Here is a 15,907-nt window from a genome sequence, read left to right as displayed (position 1 = left end):
TCACTAACTTCTCGACATCCTCTGCTCGCAGGGCTAGTGGCTCGGGTCGACGTCTTCGGTGCCTCGAGCGCCGCTGGTTAACTTCCTCCTCTGCCGCCAAGGGTCGATCCCCTTGGTTGCTCTGCCCGTGGGGCAGATTAGGAGATTGAGCTTGTGAGGATTCCTCTGTGGCTTGTCGCCGTGTGTTGGTCCTCGAGCTCCTTGCGAACCCAGCCTGGTGAGCGTCGATCATTGCGCTCGTTACACGGTTGTTCACGAACTTGAGCTCCTTGTGAGCCCAGCCTGGATAGGTTACTTCCTTGTGGGCCCAAGCGGGCGTGTACATTGGATTGTGGGCCCAAGCGGGCATGGACATTGGACTGTGGGCCCAGCCTTTCGCGTACATTGGTCCTTAGACCTAACCTCGAACGGATTATCGACCGGCTCAGAGTACGACTTGCAGATGTTTGTGTCTCGCCAGCACGATCTCGTTCTCTCTCCTGCCCGTTTGCCCTTGCCTGACCGGCTTGGGACCTCTCGAACTGCTCGCTGACATGCTCATGCATCCTCCTCTCCTCGTCGTGGGGTCCAAGGTTAGGGCCTTGGTTCAAGTTGATCTGCCTGAGTAGCTGGCCAATCAGGTTGTTTTGATCGTCAACCCTTTGTGTGAGCTGATCAACCCGTGAGTTAAGGTCCACCTGACCAGAGGTGTGTATTGGGCCCAATGGCACGTGGGCTAGGGCTCCATTGGACACGTACACAGGTGCATACGTCAAGTGTGGTGGCAGAGGAGGGAGAGAAAGGATCTGCTCCAAGGCTGGGGAGGCACCAAAGTAGCCATGGGGCTGTGCAGCAAGTCCGGCAATTGAGTGGTGTAGCTGCTGCTGTGTTTCGACAGCAGGATGGCGCGGCAGAACAGCTTCGGCCGCTGGCGCCTACGGCTGCAAGGCTGTGGAGGTCTCGGGACCATGCGGTGGCTGCTCTGCAATTCCGGCGGTTGGAGGTGGCTGCGAAGCGCTAGGAGGCGGACGCAAGGCGTTAGCAGCCACAATTCCGTGAGGTTGCAGAGAGGCTTCCACCACGAAACCATGGGACGGGCCCGTCGTGGTGGTGTTACTCTTCAAACGTCTTGTATCAACCATGGTTGATTGGAAAAAAGTGTGGAAAATGGATTTGGAGCACGCTTTGAGTATAATTTCGTGCTCTCAATGAAAGCACCAATTTGTGGGAGCAAATTTCCTCCCACGGGAATATTCGCCTAAAGATTCCTTCGTCTTCTTCGCACCTCTCTCTCCCTGCAAAACAGATCGGAGTAAAATGACCACACCCGGGGGGTGTTGGCCAAAGGCCCTCCGATGCCTAAGTTAGGATGGGTGTTTCAAGGAAAACCGGGTGGCCGTAGCCGTGTGTGGAGGCCGGAGCCTTGTGTGAGAGAGAGAGAAAGAAGATGGTGGCTAGGGTTTGTGAAGGATAATTTTTGCAGAGTTTCAGTAGGAATTTAGACGTACCTTAACCCTTGTGTGTAGCTAGGTATTTATAGGAGCCTCGGAGGCTAGGGTTTCAGAGGAATAATTCCGTAGATGGAAAGGAATTATTCCTCCCCGATTAGGCGAGATTTGATTAATTAGGGATTTGATTTATCTGATTTAAATCAAATCCCTAATTAGGGTAGGAATCAAATCAATCCCCATTTTAATTAGATAATTGCTAATTTAATTGGGTAACTCCCAATTAAATTGAGTAACTCCCAATTAGGTCAAATAATCCCCAAATGGAAGGAATTATTTGACCTAGGGTGATTTAATTCGGTTCCCACATACATCATTCAATCTGGGCTTCTTCCCTCTCCATTATCATTATCATCATTGATCTAACATGTAAACATGAGATAGACATGTAGCCATGGACAACTTGCCGATTATCTCTACTACACACACATAAACTTTTGGATCTCATTCAATCACAAAACAAATTAAATTACTGTTTTCATTCTTCTTGCTAATTTCAGTGTGCATAACAGAAGGCTCCTAGTTTCTCTTGCTTGCTAAAATTGCAGAGCATGGGTAGAAACAAAGTTGTCACATTTGATGAAAATTTTATGTACCTATAAACAAGAGAAGTAGTAGCCGCCGGCAAGTCATCCTTGGCTGCAGCACATATATATTATCTCATACTTACATGCAAGACCTGAGATGATTCATAATCCAATTTCAACAGGGTTTTAGAACTCGCAGTGTTCTGTGGGAATGGTTGGGTTGGAATTTGGAAGGAGGGGGAGAAAAAGAAGAACCAACCGCATTGGAGTTTGGCTCATTACAAGGAAGAGGAAATGATCCATGGGCCAGTATGAATATGAAACTTGTTTCAGCTATATATCAGTGGATTTGGATTGTTGAGTTGAACCAATTAATGCAGAGACGTGGGCAGCAAGGATTTTACAAGAAAAAGAAGAGAATAGGCTACCAATTTTTGCCTTGAAACTCCATACAGCAAATCAAAATATGATTTGGTTCATATCCACTTTAGCTACGGTCTTAATCTTATCACTTGCCAAAATCATGTCTGCATAATGCAATAGAAGATTGGGAAGCAATAAATTTGCGTGCTACATCACTACTTGCTACTTGTTTTTCTTCTCTGTGATGCAATGCTTGATATTGCTAGCTATAAATCATTGCAATGCAAAATCTTTTGCACATGTTGCTGTATCTTTTGCTGAGAGCCATTGTGATGTAATAGAATATGGGGCAATATCCAGACTGACGAAAATGGTTATGGGGGGTGACATGGGCTAGCTGGTAATTATAATCCCTTTTCTTTATCAACTTTGGTCTTGATGAAGCAGAGAATTTTTATTTTTACTTTGTTGGACTCATTCATACCTTTTTATTCTGCCTCCTTTTTGTTGCCTCTCACTTTACAAAGTTTTAACACATTTGCAACGGACTTGTATTTAAGTGGTTAAGAGCAGTTAACTTTCACTCGAGATTTTATATTCAAATCCTTCCTCCCTAATATCATTTATATAAAAAAAATAAAATATTTTAACACGTTCTTTTTCGTGTGTACTAGAAATTTGACAAATTAAACCTGATCTAATAATATTTCTATTCTTTTATTTGTAATATTCAACGTTATTTTACTAATGCGGTCCAGCTCAATGAAAAAATACTTTGACTTCCATATCAACGGTCGAATGTTCGAACCCCCATTGACACATTTGATAGTGTATATGAGAAAACTCCACCTTCTTATAGTTTAAATTATCACTTGTATTAAAAAAATAAAAATTGAACGATATCTCAAATTCAAAAAAATTAAGTAAGTATTGGACCAAGAAAATATCTATGTATTTAGAAATATTTGTTGCGTATGAATAAAATAGCAAATATGGCCATCTTTATGAAAATAAGGCCCAAAGGAAATCGAATTGAACCCAGTCAATTTCCGTACGGTTTCAACAAGGCCTCAACTCAAGTCTTACACAGCCCAAGACTTACTCCTACCACCCTCAAGAGAATGTGCGTCGTGTAGCGTAATCTCTAGGCATCGTTCTTCTGATAGCCTCTACTTCGCAATCGGATCACCCCATTTCGGCTTTTTTTTTCTCCCTATCGGATCTTTGATCAGGTAAACGGTCCACACCTTCACTTTCAGTTCTATTAGTCTTGCCTACTTGAACAATCTTGATAGATATTCATCGATCAAAGCTATTAAATTTGTGTTGTAAGTTGTAAATCAAAGAACTCAGCTGCCTAGTTACAAGTCACTGGTATCTCTCATCTGGGTCATGCTTGTTTCTGGGTTCTTCTAAAGTTCTTGATCCAACTTGTCTGTACAGTGTGATTCTTGATATTTACAAGTGAGACGTGTTTTTAGTTGTGCTTTTCCGCAAACTGAAAAGTTTTGTGAAGAAGTGGGAAATGATTGTAAAGGCCTGCATGTATATGAACTTAAATTCTAGTTGTTTTCTAATGCCATCATCTTTCTTTAATTTTTTTTTATGGTGCATATGGAAAGTGCGGGACGATTTGCTTCAAATTGTTTTGCTTCTTCTCGCTCGAAAAGTTGACTTTCTTTTTCCATTTTCTATATCATCTTCAAGATGCTGATCCTTTCTATATCCTCAGTCGGGTCATAAGTTAATGAACAGGCATATTTCCTGTATCTTGATCCTCGATGTTGGGTTCGGGCTAGGGAGTTGGGAGGCCTTGTTGAAGGGCTACCTCCTTTTGTATAAAATAGTCTTGATGTTCAACCAGAATAGAATAGACAAAAAAATAAGGCATAGTTTTGACTAGCCTTTGAGGAAAAAAAAATTGTAATGAGATAATCAAATATGACAAGACGAACCCAGTCTAGTTTTATAGAATTAGGGTGGTTGCTTCAATGCGTTTTTGTGGCATGAAACATTTATCAACATAATCATATTTATTTTTGTTTACAGGGTTATATTTGGGCCAATTTACAGACATTTGTATGCATGCCTATGATTTGATATATTGGAGTTGCACCAACTAATAGGCTTATCTTTTCTAAAAGTAATTGTTATGAGATTTTAAAGACTGAAGGAACTTGCTCACTTATTTGGACATTGCAATGATAGGACTGGATTTGATTACATTTGTTTTTGATTGAGTAGAAGGATTCTTTTGTTTCTGTAGTTGTCACCTGTGCCCAGAGCAAAATATGTCAGATACAAACACGGAGGAGGTGAAGGAGCCAGAGCTTGCTGATAGTGCTCCTAAGGATCAAGGTGCTGGTGACAATGCCGAGGAAGACCTAAAAGCTTCAAATGAAAATCATGAAAATCCCATGCCTTCACCCCAGCAGGAGGTACAACTCTGCTCTGCAAATTGTTCTAAACTTTTTGAAATTTCTTGCCTGTTGCCCTGTCATCTGTTAATGCAAACTGTCTTTCTCATTGAAATGATCTTTTTGCATCAAAATTTCTTTATATATCATCAGCTTGCTTCATTAGGTCAATAGTTGAAGTTATGCAGTAGGATCATTGTCTACAATTTTGTCTTCTTCAGGAGGCAACAATTAAGAAAAAGTATGGAGGCATATTACCAAGGAAACCTCCACTGATATCCAAGGTAATTGTTGGCCTTGTTCTCTCTCTTTCCCCCCTAGCTCCCCTTTCTGAAGTTTCTGATCTAGTTCTATCTTTATTGAGATAAATAAAGCCACCAACAAGCAATTTGAATTTTCTGTCAGGACCATGAGCGTGCTTATTTTGATTCTGCTGATTGGGCATTGGGAAAGGTACTCATTTGGATTTGCTTAGATTGTAGTTGCTATAACTCTGAAGGTTTGAAGCCTAATCTCTTTGCCTATCTTTGGTTCTTTTTAACTTCTTCAACAGCAAGGAGCAAAGCCAAAAGGGCCACTTGAAGCACTCCGCCCAAAGCTGCAGGTGTGTTTGATGATAACACCATGATTTTCTTACCTCAAGCTGGCTAGAAGTTGTTAGGGGTAGAAAGATCAGCCATTACCATGCGCAAATACTTAAACTGTAACATAGATAGGAATTCTTTTCTTCTCCTGTTATCCTTTGCTATACATCAGTACATGGTTTTTATCTCTTATATTTGTCTGTTGTTGTCATCAGCCCACACCACAACAGCAAGCGCGATCGAGGCGCTCATCTTATTCCCGTGCAGGCGACGGCGACGGTATGAGCAATCAATAACCAATTTCCAACAACATCACCAATAAACTTCTTGTACATGTTAGAAAACCATGTTCACCACTTGAACTCCTTTATCTCTTTCCTACATTAGATGGCGGCAATGACAACACTTCTTTGGAGGACCAAGTAGATGGTGGCAGCAGTAACAACACGGCGGATGAGGATCAGAGCCACCACCACGAGTAGCTACTGCCTGCTGCATGTTCTGAACGTTGAAGCTGAGAGTCAGATCTCACCTTGTTTAAGGTGCCAGAGCAAATAAAGATAAACTTGCCAAATTTTTGTACTGGTTGTAACATGTAACATGAATCATGTACACACTGGATGAAGATATGACATTTCATTTACTTCAATTTCTTATGTGGGATTGCTCATATTGAGAGAGAGCTCCATGAATATGTACTGAAGGCTGAATTTTAGAAAAAGGTTTTATTTACAAGAAGTATCATCAAGATAAAACGACAGAGTTTTTGCCGTCGTTGGCCATGAAAAACATAATAATTCCATATCTTGGCACCGTCCACTGAAGAAAACACACACCACCGGCCACTGAAGAGATGATCCTTCACACCATTCCCTTCTCATCCAACATCGCGCCACGTGGCCTAATTACATCGCGTTCCGATTCTTCTCCAACCCGAGTCAACTCAGATGCTTCAACCGCCAGGTCACTCGCGCCGGACTCGTTCTGTTTCAGCGGCGTATGTTCGTGCGGAAGAAGGCGCTTCGTTGAAGCAGCAGTAGCCACATCGTTATTCCCAATTTGCCCCTCCACCTCCATCGCTTCCAAATTGCCTTCTGATAATTATACGGTACGTACTGGTCTTTAGACACTTCACAGAAAATGTGGTGGTTTTTTTTGGTAAAATTGTGTGATGCATGCTTAGGCCATGTTAGAAAAAGTTCATCCTCCAAGACCAGACTGGTATGAAGAGTTGTATGCATCAGTCTTGAACACCTCCATGCAATCTTATGAAGACGAGGTTAGTGGTTAATTAGTAAATACTAAAAGTTCCCATTTAACTAAGTTTTGAGATTAGTTGTTAATTAGTAATTGTTTCTTTCTCAATGAGCTTATTGACTTCATTTTATGGGTAAGATTGCAGGTTACAAGGCAGAGCTGTTCGCTGAACTGAAGGGAAAAGCTCAGCAAGTGTTGGAAATTGGTATAGGGACTGGTCCTAACCTTAGATACTATGCTGCTGATAGTGGTGTCCGGGTTTTTGGTGTGGATCCGAATATAAAGATGGAAAAGTATGCTCGGGCTGCCGCCGTGGCTGCCGGTCTGCCCCTTTCAAATTTTGAGTTTGTACAAGCAGTATGTGAAACTGGTTATTAATTTATGATGCTTGAATTTACAACATTCAATGTATAATTTCTTATGATGCAAGTTTTCTTGACCTGCAACTTATTGAATTTCGGTTTCTAGTATTTGCCCCCTCTTTGTGAAATTTGCTTTTTGTTTGTGATATATTGGAAATGCTTAATCTTAACCAGGTTGGGGAGGCTATACCATTAGATGATGCTTCTGTTGATGCAGTTGTTGGAACCCTTGTTTTGTGTTCTGTTAAAGATGTTGATAAGACTCTGGAAGGTAATAGTTTTGCATAAAATTCCTGACTTGTGGGTTGTTGCTTATTGCTCATTTTTGGTGTTATATTCAGAGATAAAGAGAGTGCTGAGACCAGGTGGAGTTTACCTGTTTGTGGAGCATGTGGCTGCAAAAGGTAGTTAGTGAGCTGAACCCAATTTCTAATTCATTGAGGAAATTGAGGGGAAGAAGGTGTTATATATGGTTTTCAATTTCTAAAGCAAGAAACTGGTATGGAATGGTGGTGCAGATGGAACAATCCTCAGATTTATACAGAGTGTTCTTGATCCTCTGCAACAAACCCTAGCTGATGGGTGTCATCTCACCAGGGAAACAGGAAGGAGCATATCCAAGTCTGGGTTCTCAGATGTTAAGCTTAGCATGACCTCCTTGTCCAGTGCCTCTATCATAAACCCTCAACTCTTTGGAATAGCTTGTAAGTAATAATAACAGAAGGCCATAGATGGTTTGCTATTTGGAGGAGCAGTCTAAAACTTGGATTGTGTTTTGTTATTATTGGAATAAATTTGTAGTTTTGGTTGGCCATTATTGGGCTTGAGCTTGGGCCTTTTTAAGCAAGCAATAGTGAGCCTATGTGGCTCAATTCCTCACAAGATAAATAAATAAATAAATCCTTTAAATAAAAAAAATCATACTAGAATAAAACAAATTCTATTGTTCAGAAAATCATCAGGCTTGGCAATATGTAATTCAATCTAAGATATATAATTATATTATCCTGCTCAGGTTGGTCCCGGAAATATACGTATATAAATGCATGTCATTTAAAATATAATTTCATTAGCTCACGCAATCTTCTACAAAATGATTATTGCTATGAACAATTAATTAAATAAATGTGAAGAAATAATAATAATAATAAAAAGTCAAACAAAATTGGTGACAAAAAGGGGAGAAGAAATAATGACATGCAAATAATGACAACAAAAAAACCAGTCTGCCAGTGCCACCTACTGAAAAATATTAATTAAACTGCACAACTCCAGCAAAAAGAAAATAATGAAGAAAATAATATACGGCACAAAAAAGAAGGTAATTAATTAAGCTAGAAGAAACAGGGAATTGGATGGGATTATGCAAAAAAGGGAGGATCTTAATGCAAAAAGGTTCCTAAATAGGCTCCTCCTTTTTCTCCCCGATATATTAGGGTTTTCATTTCTTACTCACTCGACAACCAGTCGCCTAGGCCTAGCTCACAGTTTCTTCTCGTGCTTCGTCATTGTCTAATTGTAAGCTTTCTTTCTCGATTTACATTTCTGGGTTTTAAAAAGACCAGTTATTTATTTTTATCTAATTTGGGCTTTCTATTTCTAGGGTTTTTGACTGATGTTCAGTTCTCAAATTTTGCTTTCTTTCTGCTTTGGTTGTCTCACTGTACTGTTTGATGAACTATTGGTGTTTCCAAGACCACGTTCTGCTCATTATGTGTCTCTGTTAACTTTCTAAATTTGTATGCGCTCTATAAGGTTGAACTAGATGCCTGGCCTTATGCTGAACAAAAATATGAAAAATGCACACTCTGCAAGTCTTGAAGTTTAAGTTAACTTGGGTCGTTTTAAGAACCCACTTGAAGTTAAAGTCACTGGCTTTGTGGAATTTATATAATTTATCGGCTTTCATATTGTTGATTTGAATGATGATGGATTAGTATCTTGTTGAGTATTTGTGTTCTGGAGTTTTATTTTGTTTAACATTTGGAGTTGAGAGTACTCGTGTTGAACATTGCCTTATCTAAAGTTTTTCGAACTTTCTTGCTAGGGTTGCCACTATGACCACTGAAGAATTCTGAAATATTTGTCATTTGCTGAAGAAATCTGGAGTTGTAAGCAACATACGTTGAATATGTATTGTTAATGCTGATGAGGAAATTTTGATCCTCTGTTTATAAGTGTTTGCCTGTTTTATGTTTGAAGTTCTACTGCACTGTCCAATTTTCTTGAAGTGTGGGTCTTCGCACCCTGACTGCAGCACTTAATACTTTTAGGTGTTGTAGGATTCATTGTACTATTTATATGTTGTACCATTGATAAGTGGTGCTTGACATAAGTGAATGTAACTTGTTTCATGTAAGTGATATAAATTAGCGAGCTGAGCTTTAGGAAGATTGATAGCAGATAGAATCAATCTTTTTGTGTCTTATAAAAAATAGCTAAAACGGGGTCCCTGTGTTGTGTGGCTGCAAGGCCACATGAATCACATACGACCAGTAGGGACTGGTCTGTGGGTCCAGAGGAGCCTTGCTGGCGAACTAATACGAGCTTCTCACCACCCCCATCGAGATGGGATTTCCGATTCCAACCTGAAGAACTGCAGTATGGTTTGCATGATGGTATTCAGCAACATGGGTCTTCTACTTCATCAAACAGTAAAGGAAGTAGGGGCTGGGTAAGAGGCAACAATCTCTATAATCATCACTACTCTGCATCTGATGGTGCTGGGCCGTTTTTAAGTAGTTCATCTGACCTTTCTCAAGGTCCTCAGTGGACTCCTCCAGCAATACAGGAAATCAGTATAGATGATTATGAAACTGCAAAAAGGAGAGGTAATACAATTGATAATGCATCTCTATTTCAGTTTTATCTGTGCGTGCATACACATGTTGATGTCTGATAAATTAGATTGCTTTTGGAATGAATTTCTAATTGTTGGCTTCAAAATCTGGTGTCAGAAAAAGCATATGAAGAAGTAATGTGCTAAGTGCAATTGCTATGCGGGTAACTTCAAAGATTAAACAATTTGGTGGATTAAATTTTTTTGGTTCATTTGGATTGAACAGAGCTATAATATTATTTTATGTCTGTTAATAATCTACCAAGTACAAATGAATTTGTGCAAATGATCTTGCATGATTTTAATTTATTGTTTATATTTTGAGATACACACATGTGCTTGTGTTGTTTGGTACTGCACAATTTGATGGTATGTGTTGGTCATTGTTTGAAATAATTAGACATTGCAGTCTCTCATAAAAAGTTCTCACATCTTGTAGCCTTCTTTCTTACATCTCTGTGTGTGTGTACACACTTGTGTATTTGTGTATACTTTTGCTTTGCACAAAAAGATGACCATCTGGGTTAGGTGACTTGATAGTTGGTTCTTACTAACAACCCTGTGTATATGCGCATGCTCTATCTTCATTTCTCTATGTTACATGATTACTGTATTTGTGTATATTTTTGCTCTGCACAAAAAGATGACCATCTGGTTTAGGTGATTTGATAGTTGGTTTTTACTAACAACCCTGTGTATATGTGCTTGCTCTATCTTCATTTCTCTATGTTACATGATTACTGATTTTCACAAATTACTCTGTTGTTCAATAACTCTGGCTTTATGCTCTAATTACATCTTAATTAGATTCATGAAAAAGAAAAACCCTTCAATCATAATAACCATTGTCATGCTTAATCTACTTATACTACGCAACTTAAGGAGCATCTCTTTCTTATTGTTGGCAGTGTAGGGTCAGAGTGAAAAAGAGTGTTAGAAGCTTGCTAAATCTGATCTGGAATCATGAGTTCAGTTGACAGTATCCACGGGGATACTCATTGTTTTCATTTTGAATGATTTGGTTGTATTATTATGTCGTTTGAGGTGTTTTCTTGATTGAGTTCTTACCTATGCCATTTATTCTTACATGCTTAAACAATTACCACGATTGATCAATATCAGACCCTTTCAGCCTATAAGTAGGGAATTCAAAATTTATACTTATTAAGGAAATTTAGTAATCTCAAGATTGTCATCAATCCTTCTAATATTCATGTTGTAAGTCATTTTCATTAACTTAACGTAACTCCTTCTTACTTGCTAGGTCCAGCTTTTGGGCATTCATTCTTTAGACCTACCATGGAGGTATTGTGTGAGAATTTAACTTTCAAATTCAAATTTCCTAGTTTATTTAATCAAATAAATTTATTTTGCTTTTCCTTTGATGGTATCTTGCAGGGAACCTCAGAAATTCAAGACACCGGGGGATCCTCGTCATCCCGTTCAGACAGTAGTGAGTCTGAACCTGCAGTCAAGGCATGCCTATCTTCTCATCATACTTTACCGAGCCGCCGTTCATTCATGTCCAAACCTATTCATCCCTTATCTTTTCCTGCACAAACTCCCCCAAGAGAGGCTTCTGACCTTACATTAGCTGGATTTACGGAATTTGATGCTGCCACTCCTCAAAGAGATGGCCACCGCTGGAGCAGTGCGAGTAGCAGCATTGATTTTGCAGATGTTTCTGAGTCATTTGAGGCAGAAATTTCTGGTCGACCATGTAATAATATGTCTGATGGTTTTAGATGTGGGTTGTGTGAAAGGTTTCTTTCACAGAGATCACCTTGGAGTTCTCGTAGGATAGTAAGAAGTGGAGATATGCCAGTCACAGGGGTGCTTTCTTGTTGTCATGTCTTCCATGCAGAGTGCTTGGAGCAAACAACACCCAAGACACGTAAAAATGACCCTCCCTGCCCATTATGTGCCAGATTTGAGGAGGAAAATCTCCCTGAGCAGCAAGGCTTCTCAAGACTGCGTACTGGTTTTCCACGGCTCAGACCAATTTCTGACGACGGGCCATCCAGGCCTTGGGGATGTACGCAGGTAGGAGATTGTGTTGAAGGGGCTTTGCATGCTCCCCCGCGCAATAGCATGCTGTTGCTTAACAGAAGTCGCATAAAGAAAAATCTTTCTTTGAAAGGTAATTTGGGCAAAGAATTTCCAGGTAAGTTGAGAAAAAGTGGCTCTTACTCTTTTCAGCATTTGAGTGGAAAATCAGCTGACCAGGGAGCAGTTGGAAGCTCAAAGTCAAAGATGACTGCAGGCCTGAGTATTAAGAACTGAAGAAAATACATAGCTAAATCGGAACTCCGAAAGTTTTCTCGATAGGCAATCCTTGAATTCTGCTATTTGGTTGTAAGTCTGAATGGATTATATATCTGCAGTGATTGGATTGGATAGCCTGCCGCCTTGTATAGGTTTGATCTTGCTCAAATTGTGGGTTGAAACCCTTGTTGGAAGTAGACACATGTATGTTTACATTGCTATTGTGCCTCTGTATTTTGATTTGTGTATGAATCTTTTTGCCCTCTAAGAAAAGGGAAATTAATTTCTTATTTTTTCTTTGGTCTTATGTTGTTCTTGGAAAGCATTAATTGCCAGAAATCGTTTTAGAATTGTGGAATACTATTAATTTATGAAAGACATGCCTCATGTAACGATCATGCTATAAAACAGTTAAATGGTTCTGCCCTTGGTTAGGCGCCCTTCATTTGTTTACACACGGCCTTAAAAATAAGTAGGAGGTTGATTCTTGCCCAGGTAGCTCAATCTCTGTCTGGACCCTGTTTAACTGGGATTTGTGGAGACTAATTGAGTTGTTGATTTATCATTTGTCTCCATGATTCATTGGTCCTAGTTCCTTGGATAGGAGATACACTTGATGGCTATTGGCGGTAACCAGTAAGTTTTGAAACCACACAGGAAAAGATAGAAAGGAAGAAAATATCTTCATGTGTGTGTACGTGGTACTGGCTGAAAATTGAAATCACAAGTCACCGTTTTTGAGGACTGGTGTTGAAGACTTTGCGTGCTCTGTGTAATTGCAGTAGGAACAGAACCCTTCACACACATAAGAAAGTTGAAAGCGCTTTTTCCAGAAGCTATGTATTTACTTCGGCATTGCTCTTTCATACATCATCAAAGTAGACACATGAGGCAGGATGCCCCATGTTTTCTACTGTCTCACCTTATTTTCTTAATCAAATTCGAATATTGCTATATCACAGATTTACAGACAAGAACAAAGATTTCAGCTCATAAAATAAAAACATGCAGATATCAATACATACATACAAATTCATTGTCAATATTGGTCCTCTCCTCTGCAAACTTGCAACGAAGGGTTTACATCAGTGGACCAGCACGTCAGTATGTGAGGTTTAAGTTTCACCTCCACCACATAAACAGAAGAAAATTACCAGTGGAACCAATTTCCATAGCCATTGAAATTTTTACATGGGCTAGTGGAATATTTGCTGATGGGACCCTAGCTAGGGCTGCAGACAGAGAGGGGACCATCTTAAGCACTGAGCAGAAAATCCTTCTCCTTCCCCTTCCCTACAATCATGTGCTTAGTCGGGTTTGGCCCAGACAATTTCACATTGTGCATTATAACATGAGATCCCATGCCCAAATGTTCCTTAATTCTTACTCATGCAACTAACTATTTATCAACTGTCACTGTTGTTGCAATTGGGCCCTCTTGGATCATCAAAATGGTTGGTTCCTTCAGGCTTCAGCCACTAGCCATGTTCTCATGTCCTTTTCTTTGTGCATCAATTTGCCACATAGAGATAAAAGCCCTATGCTCCTACAAAGATTTCGAATAATATTGCGATTTTGACACCCCCTCCTTATAGTGCAACCACTAGGGTTCTATAGCATAGTCTCAGATTTTTTTTTTCCACGTACCCTGTTTTTTCCTTGTTCCCCAGTGAAGGTGATAAAGTGTGGCTAAGGTTTTGAATTGTCAAATAAATGTACAAATTTCAAACCAAAAAGATCGAAGCATAACTTTTTAGATGGCTTTTCAAAAAGAAAACCCTTCCCTCTGGTTTCATGGTTTCCACATATGATATCTCTCAATTTGTGGCGGCATCGGTCGTGTTACATCTCTAGTACTGTTGTTATCCATAACCTTATCATTTCGCAGCCGACAATCAGTAAATGTGATGTCCCAATTTGCAATTTGATCGACTGACTGATTTTTTTAGCTTAATGATGGTTATAATAAGATTAACAGGAAGAAAAATCACACTGAAATCTTCATGGCATTTTTATTGCGGCTGATGGAAGGTTATTTGACAAAGCTTCATCATGCAATCCATCCAACGACGTGCCACTTTTTTTCTTTCCTTTTCTTTTGAACGACTTTATAAGTGGTTGTTTTCTTTAATGATATGGAGGGTGAATTGGAAGTCAAATTCAGTTGGCGCTCAAACTGAATGCAACCAGTGTTTTCAAAAAGAGAAAAAAAGAAAAGAAAAAAAGGTTTTCTATCTATCCCAGGTAAAGAAGAAGAAAAAAAGGTCCAATTAGATTTCAGTTGGCTTGGCTAAAGAGGTAAAGCATGTTCTGAATTCACCTAATGAGGTAGGAAGTTCTAAAAACCATATAAAAAATACTTTAGGAGGGAAGGGGAATCGAACAAAAGACCTCGGGTGTAGAGTAAACCTAAAGTAAGAGGAGTGCATGACCCTAAACCTAAAGTAAGAATTAAGGTGAGGTGCATGTGATGGGTGAGGTGGGGGGGGTCCAAAGGACTTAAGCGTGATGAACTTTTTTGTTTGTTTGTTTGTTTTTATAAGTTGAGGAAGTCTCAATCAAAAGCAAAGTGCTCCAACATGGTGGCCTCCTTCATGTGGGATTGTTTCCTAACAAGTAATTAAACCAGTTAGCTCTGGCAATGGCAACCTAACTTCTCTCAGTTAAGTCTGTGTAGTCTCAACATTAATTCATGAAATGGAAACTTCTGAAAAAGCAGAGAGCATGCTAATTAACTTTGAGTGGGTTTGCTTTTGTTCAGTGCTTCATACCCTCATCACCTTGTCATGGGGGAGACACTACTATTTTTACTTATATTTTTATATCTCAGAAGACTCACACAACACTAGTGGGTGACGACCATGTAGTCGTGCAATGGATATTTATTTATTTTTAACCTCTTTTTTTTTTTCACCTAAGTGCAGAGCTGGATTCAATTAGCAGTGAATAGGGTTCTCCTTCTCCATAAGAAAACTGAAAAGTACCCCTCACACGAGAGTCACACTCACTCATGTCAAGCTCACGCATTTGTGTCAATTTCAATTTTTGCCATCTTGATAAATTGATAGAACCCTAATTAATCTGGTTATGATCTTTTTTTGTTGTGACAAATATATCAATTTCAACTTTTATCGTTTAGTCTTCAACTATAATATGCAAATATCAGAATTTGCGGTTTCTTCTTACCATGTCTGCCAAAGTAGTCGAAAATAGCAAAACAGTGCTATCCTCGTTTCATACAAGTTTTTCTGTCAAATGAGGCCTTCTATTCAATGCCTCATGCTTGCAAAGCCCTAGCATCCCAAAATTCAGTTATCAAGTATCATAGATCCATAACCAACCCAAGTTATTATGATATGGGCCAACCGGTTAAAAAGCATTTGACCAATTAGAGTTGAAGAAGAACGGTAAAAACAGAGGCTTTTTCCTTCATTTTTCATGATATATATATAAATCCTAATCAATTGAAAGTTGCACAAATCGCAAGTGGATGTGTTCCGCTCACCAAGCCTAAACAGATAACTTGTTTCAAACGTTTTTGTAAATCTGAAATTCAAACGTCCAAACAATGAAGTGCTAATTGATTTCTAGTTAAAGGGATAATGGTTGAATATTAAGCACCAACTTGAACCATCAATTACATATTTCATTTATCATACCATTTGTTGCAATTTTTTTCTCTTTTAATTTTTATGTAGTGACCTAATAACATGTGGTTGATCATACTACTTGAAACTTGAAACCATTAAACGTAAACTCAAGTTAGTAATTGTATTATCCGTCTACCTTTGGTATTGTGTAAGAGA

At 39.2% G+C, this 15,907-nt stretch overlaps 3 protein-coding genes and 1 long non-coding RNA gene across 4 annotated transcripts; all 4 read left to right on the top strand.

Annotated features, from left to right (window-relative positions):
• The first annotated feature begins 3,451 nt into the window (after positions 1-3,451).
• On the top strand, positions 3,452-6,027 carry LOC110751399 (uncharacterized). The gene is made up of 7 exons (XM_021951865.2): positions 3,452-3,609; positions 4,644-4,815; positions 5,016-5,078; positions 5,200-5,247; positions 5,348-5,398; positions 5,594-5,657; positions 5,766-6,027. The coding sequence occupies exons 2-7, from the start codon at positions 4,669-4,671 to the stop codon at positions 5,858-5,860; spliced, it is 468 nt and encodes a 155-aa protein (XP_021807557.1). The 5' UTR covers positions 3,452-3,609; positions 4,644-4,668; the 3' UTR covers positions 5,861-6,027.
• Positions 6,028-6,163: 136 nt separating this feature from the next.
• LOC110751398 (uncharacterized) lies at positions 6,164-7,811 on the top strand. The gene is made up of 6 exons (XM_021951864.2): positions 6,164-6,486; positions 6,562-6,657; positions 6,774-6,992; positions 7,172-7,268; positions 7,339-7,401; positions 7,516-7,811. Exons 1-6 carry the CDS (start codon positions 6,232-6,234, stop codon positions 7,707-7,709), a joined length of 924 nt encoding a protein of 307 aa, XP_021807556.1. The 5' UTR covers positions 6,164-6,231; the 3' UTR covers positions 7,710-7,811.
• Positions 7,812-8,217: 406 nt separating this feature from the next.
• Positions 8,218-9,202, top strand: LOC148297841 (uncharacterized). Its single transcript, XR_015832946.1, has 2 exons — positions 8,218-8,515; positions 9,045-9,202. It is a non-coding gene; the product is annotated as an uncharacterized LOC148297841 (long non-coding RNA).
• Positions 9,203-9,428: 226 nt separating this feature from the next.
• On the top strand, positions 9,429-12,406 carry LOC110751377 (RING/U-box superfamily protein; the record flags this gene model as incomplete). The annotated part of the gene is made up of 3 exons (XM_021951832.1): positions 9,429-9,828; positions 11,101-11,141; positions 11,235-12,406. Coding segments are annotated over 3 exons (1,326 nt in total), but the record flags the coding sequence as incomplete, so codon positions are not given.
• Between the last annotated feature and the right edge of the window lie 3,501 nt (positions 12,407-15,907).

Source organism: Prunus avium, chromosome 1 (assembly GCF_965620075.1).
Source record: "Prunus avium chromosome 1, drPruAviu1.hap1.1, whole genome shotgun sequence".
NCBI lineage: Eukaryota > Viridiplantae > Streptophyta > Magnoliopsida > Rosales > Rosaceae > Prunus > Prunus avium.
The sequence above is the reverse complement of the archived record's forward strand: the minus strand, read 5'-3'. Positions and strand labels throughout refer to the sequence as shown.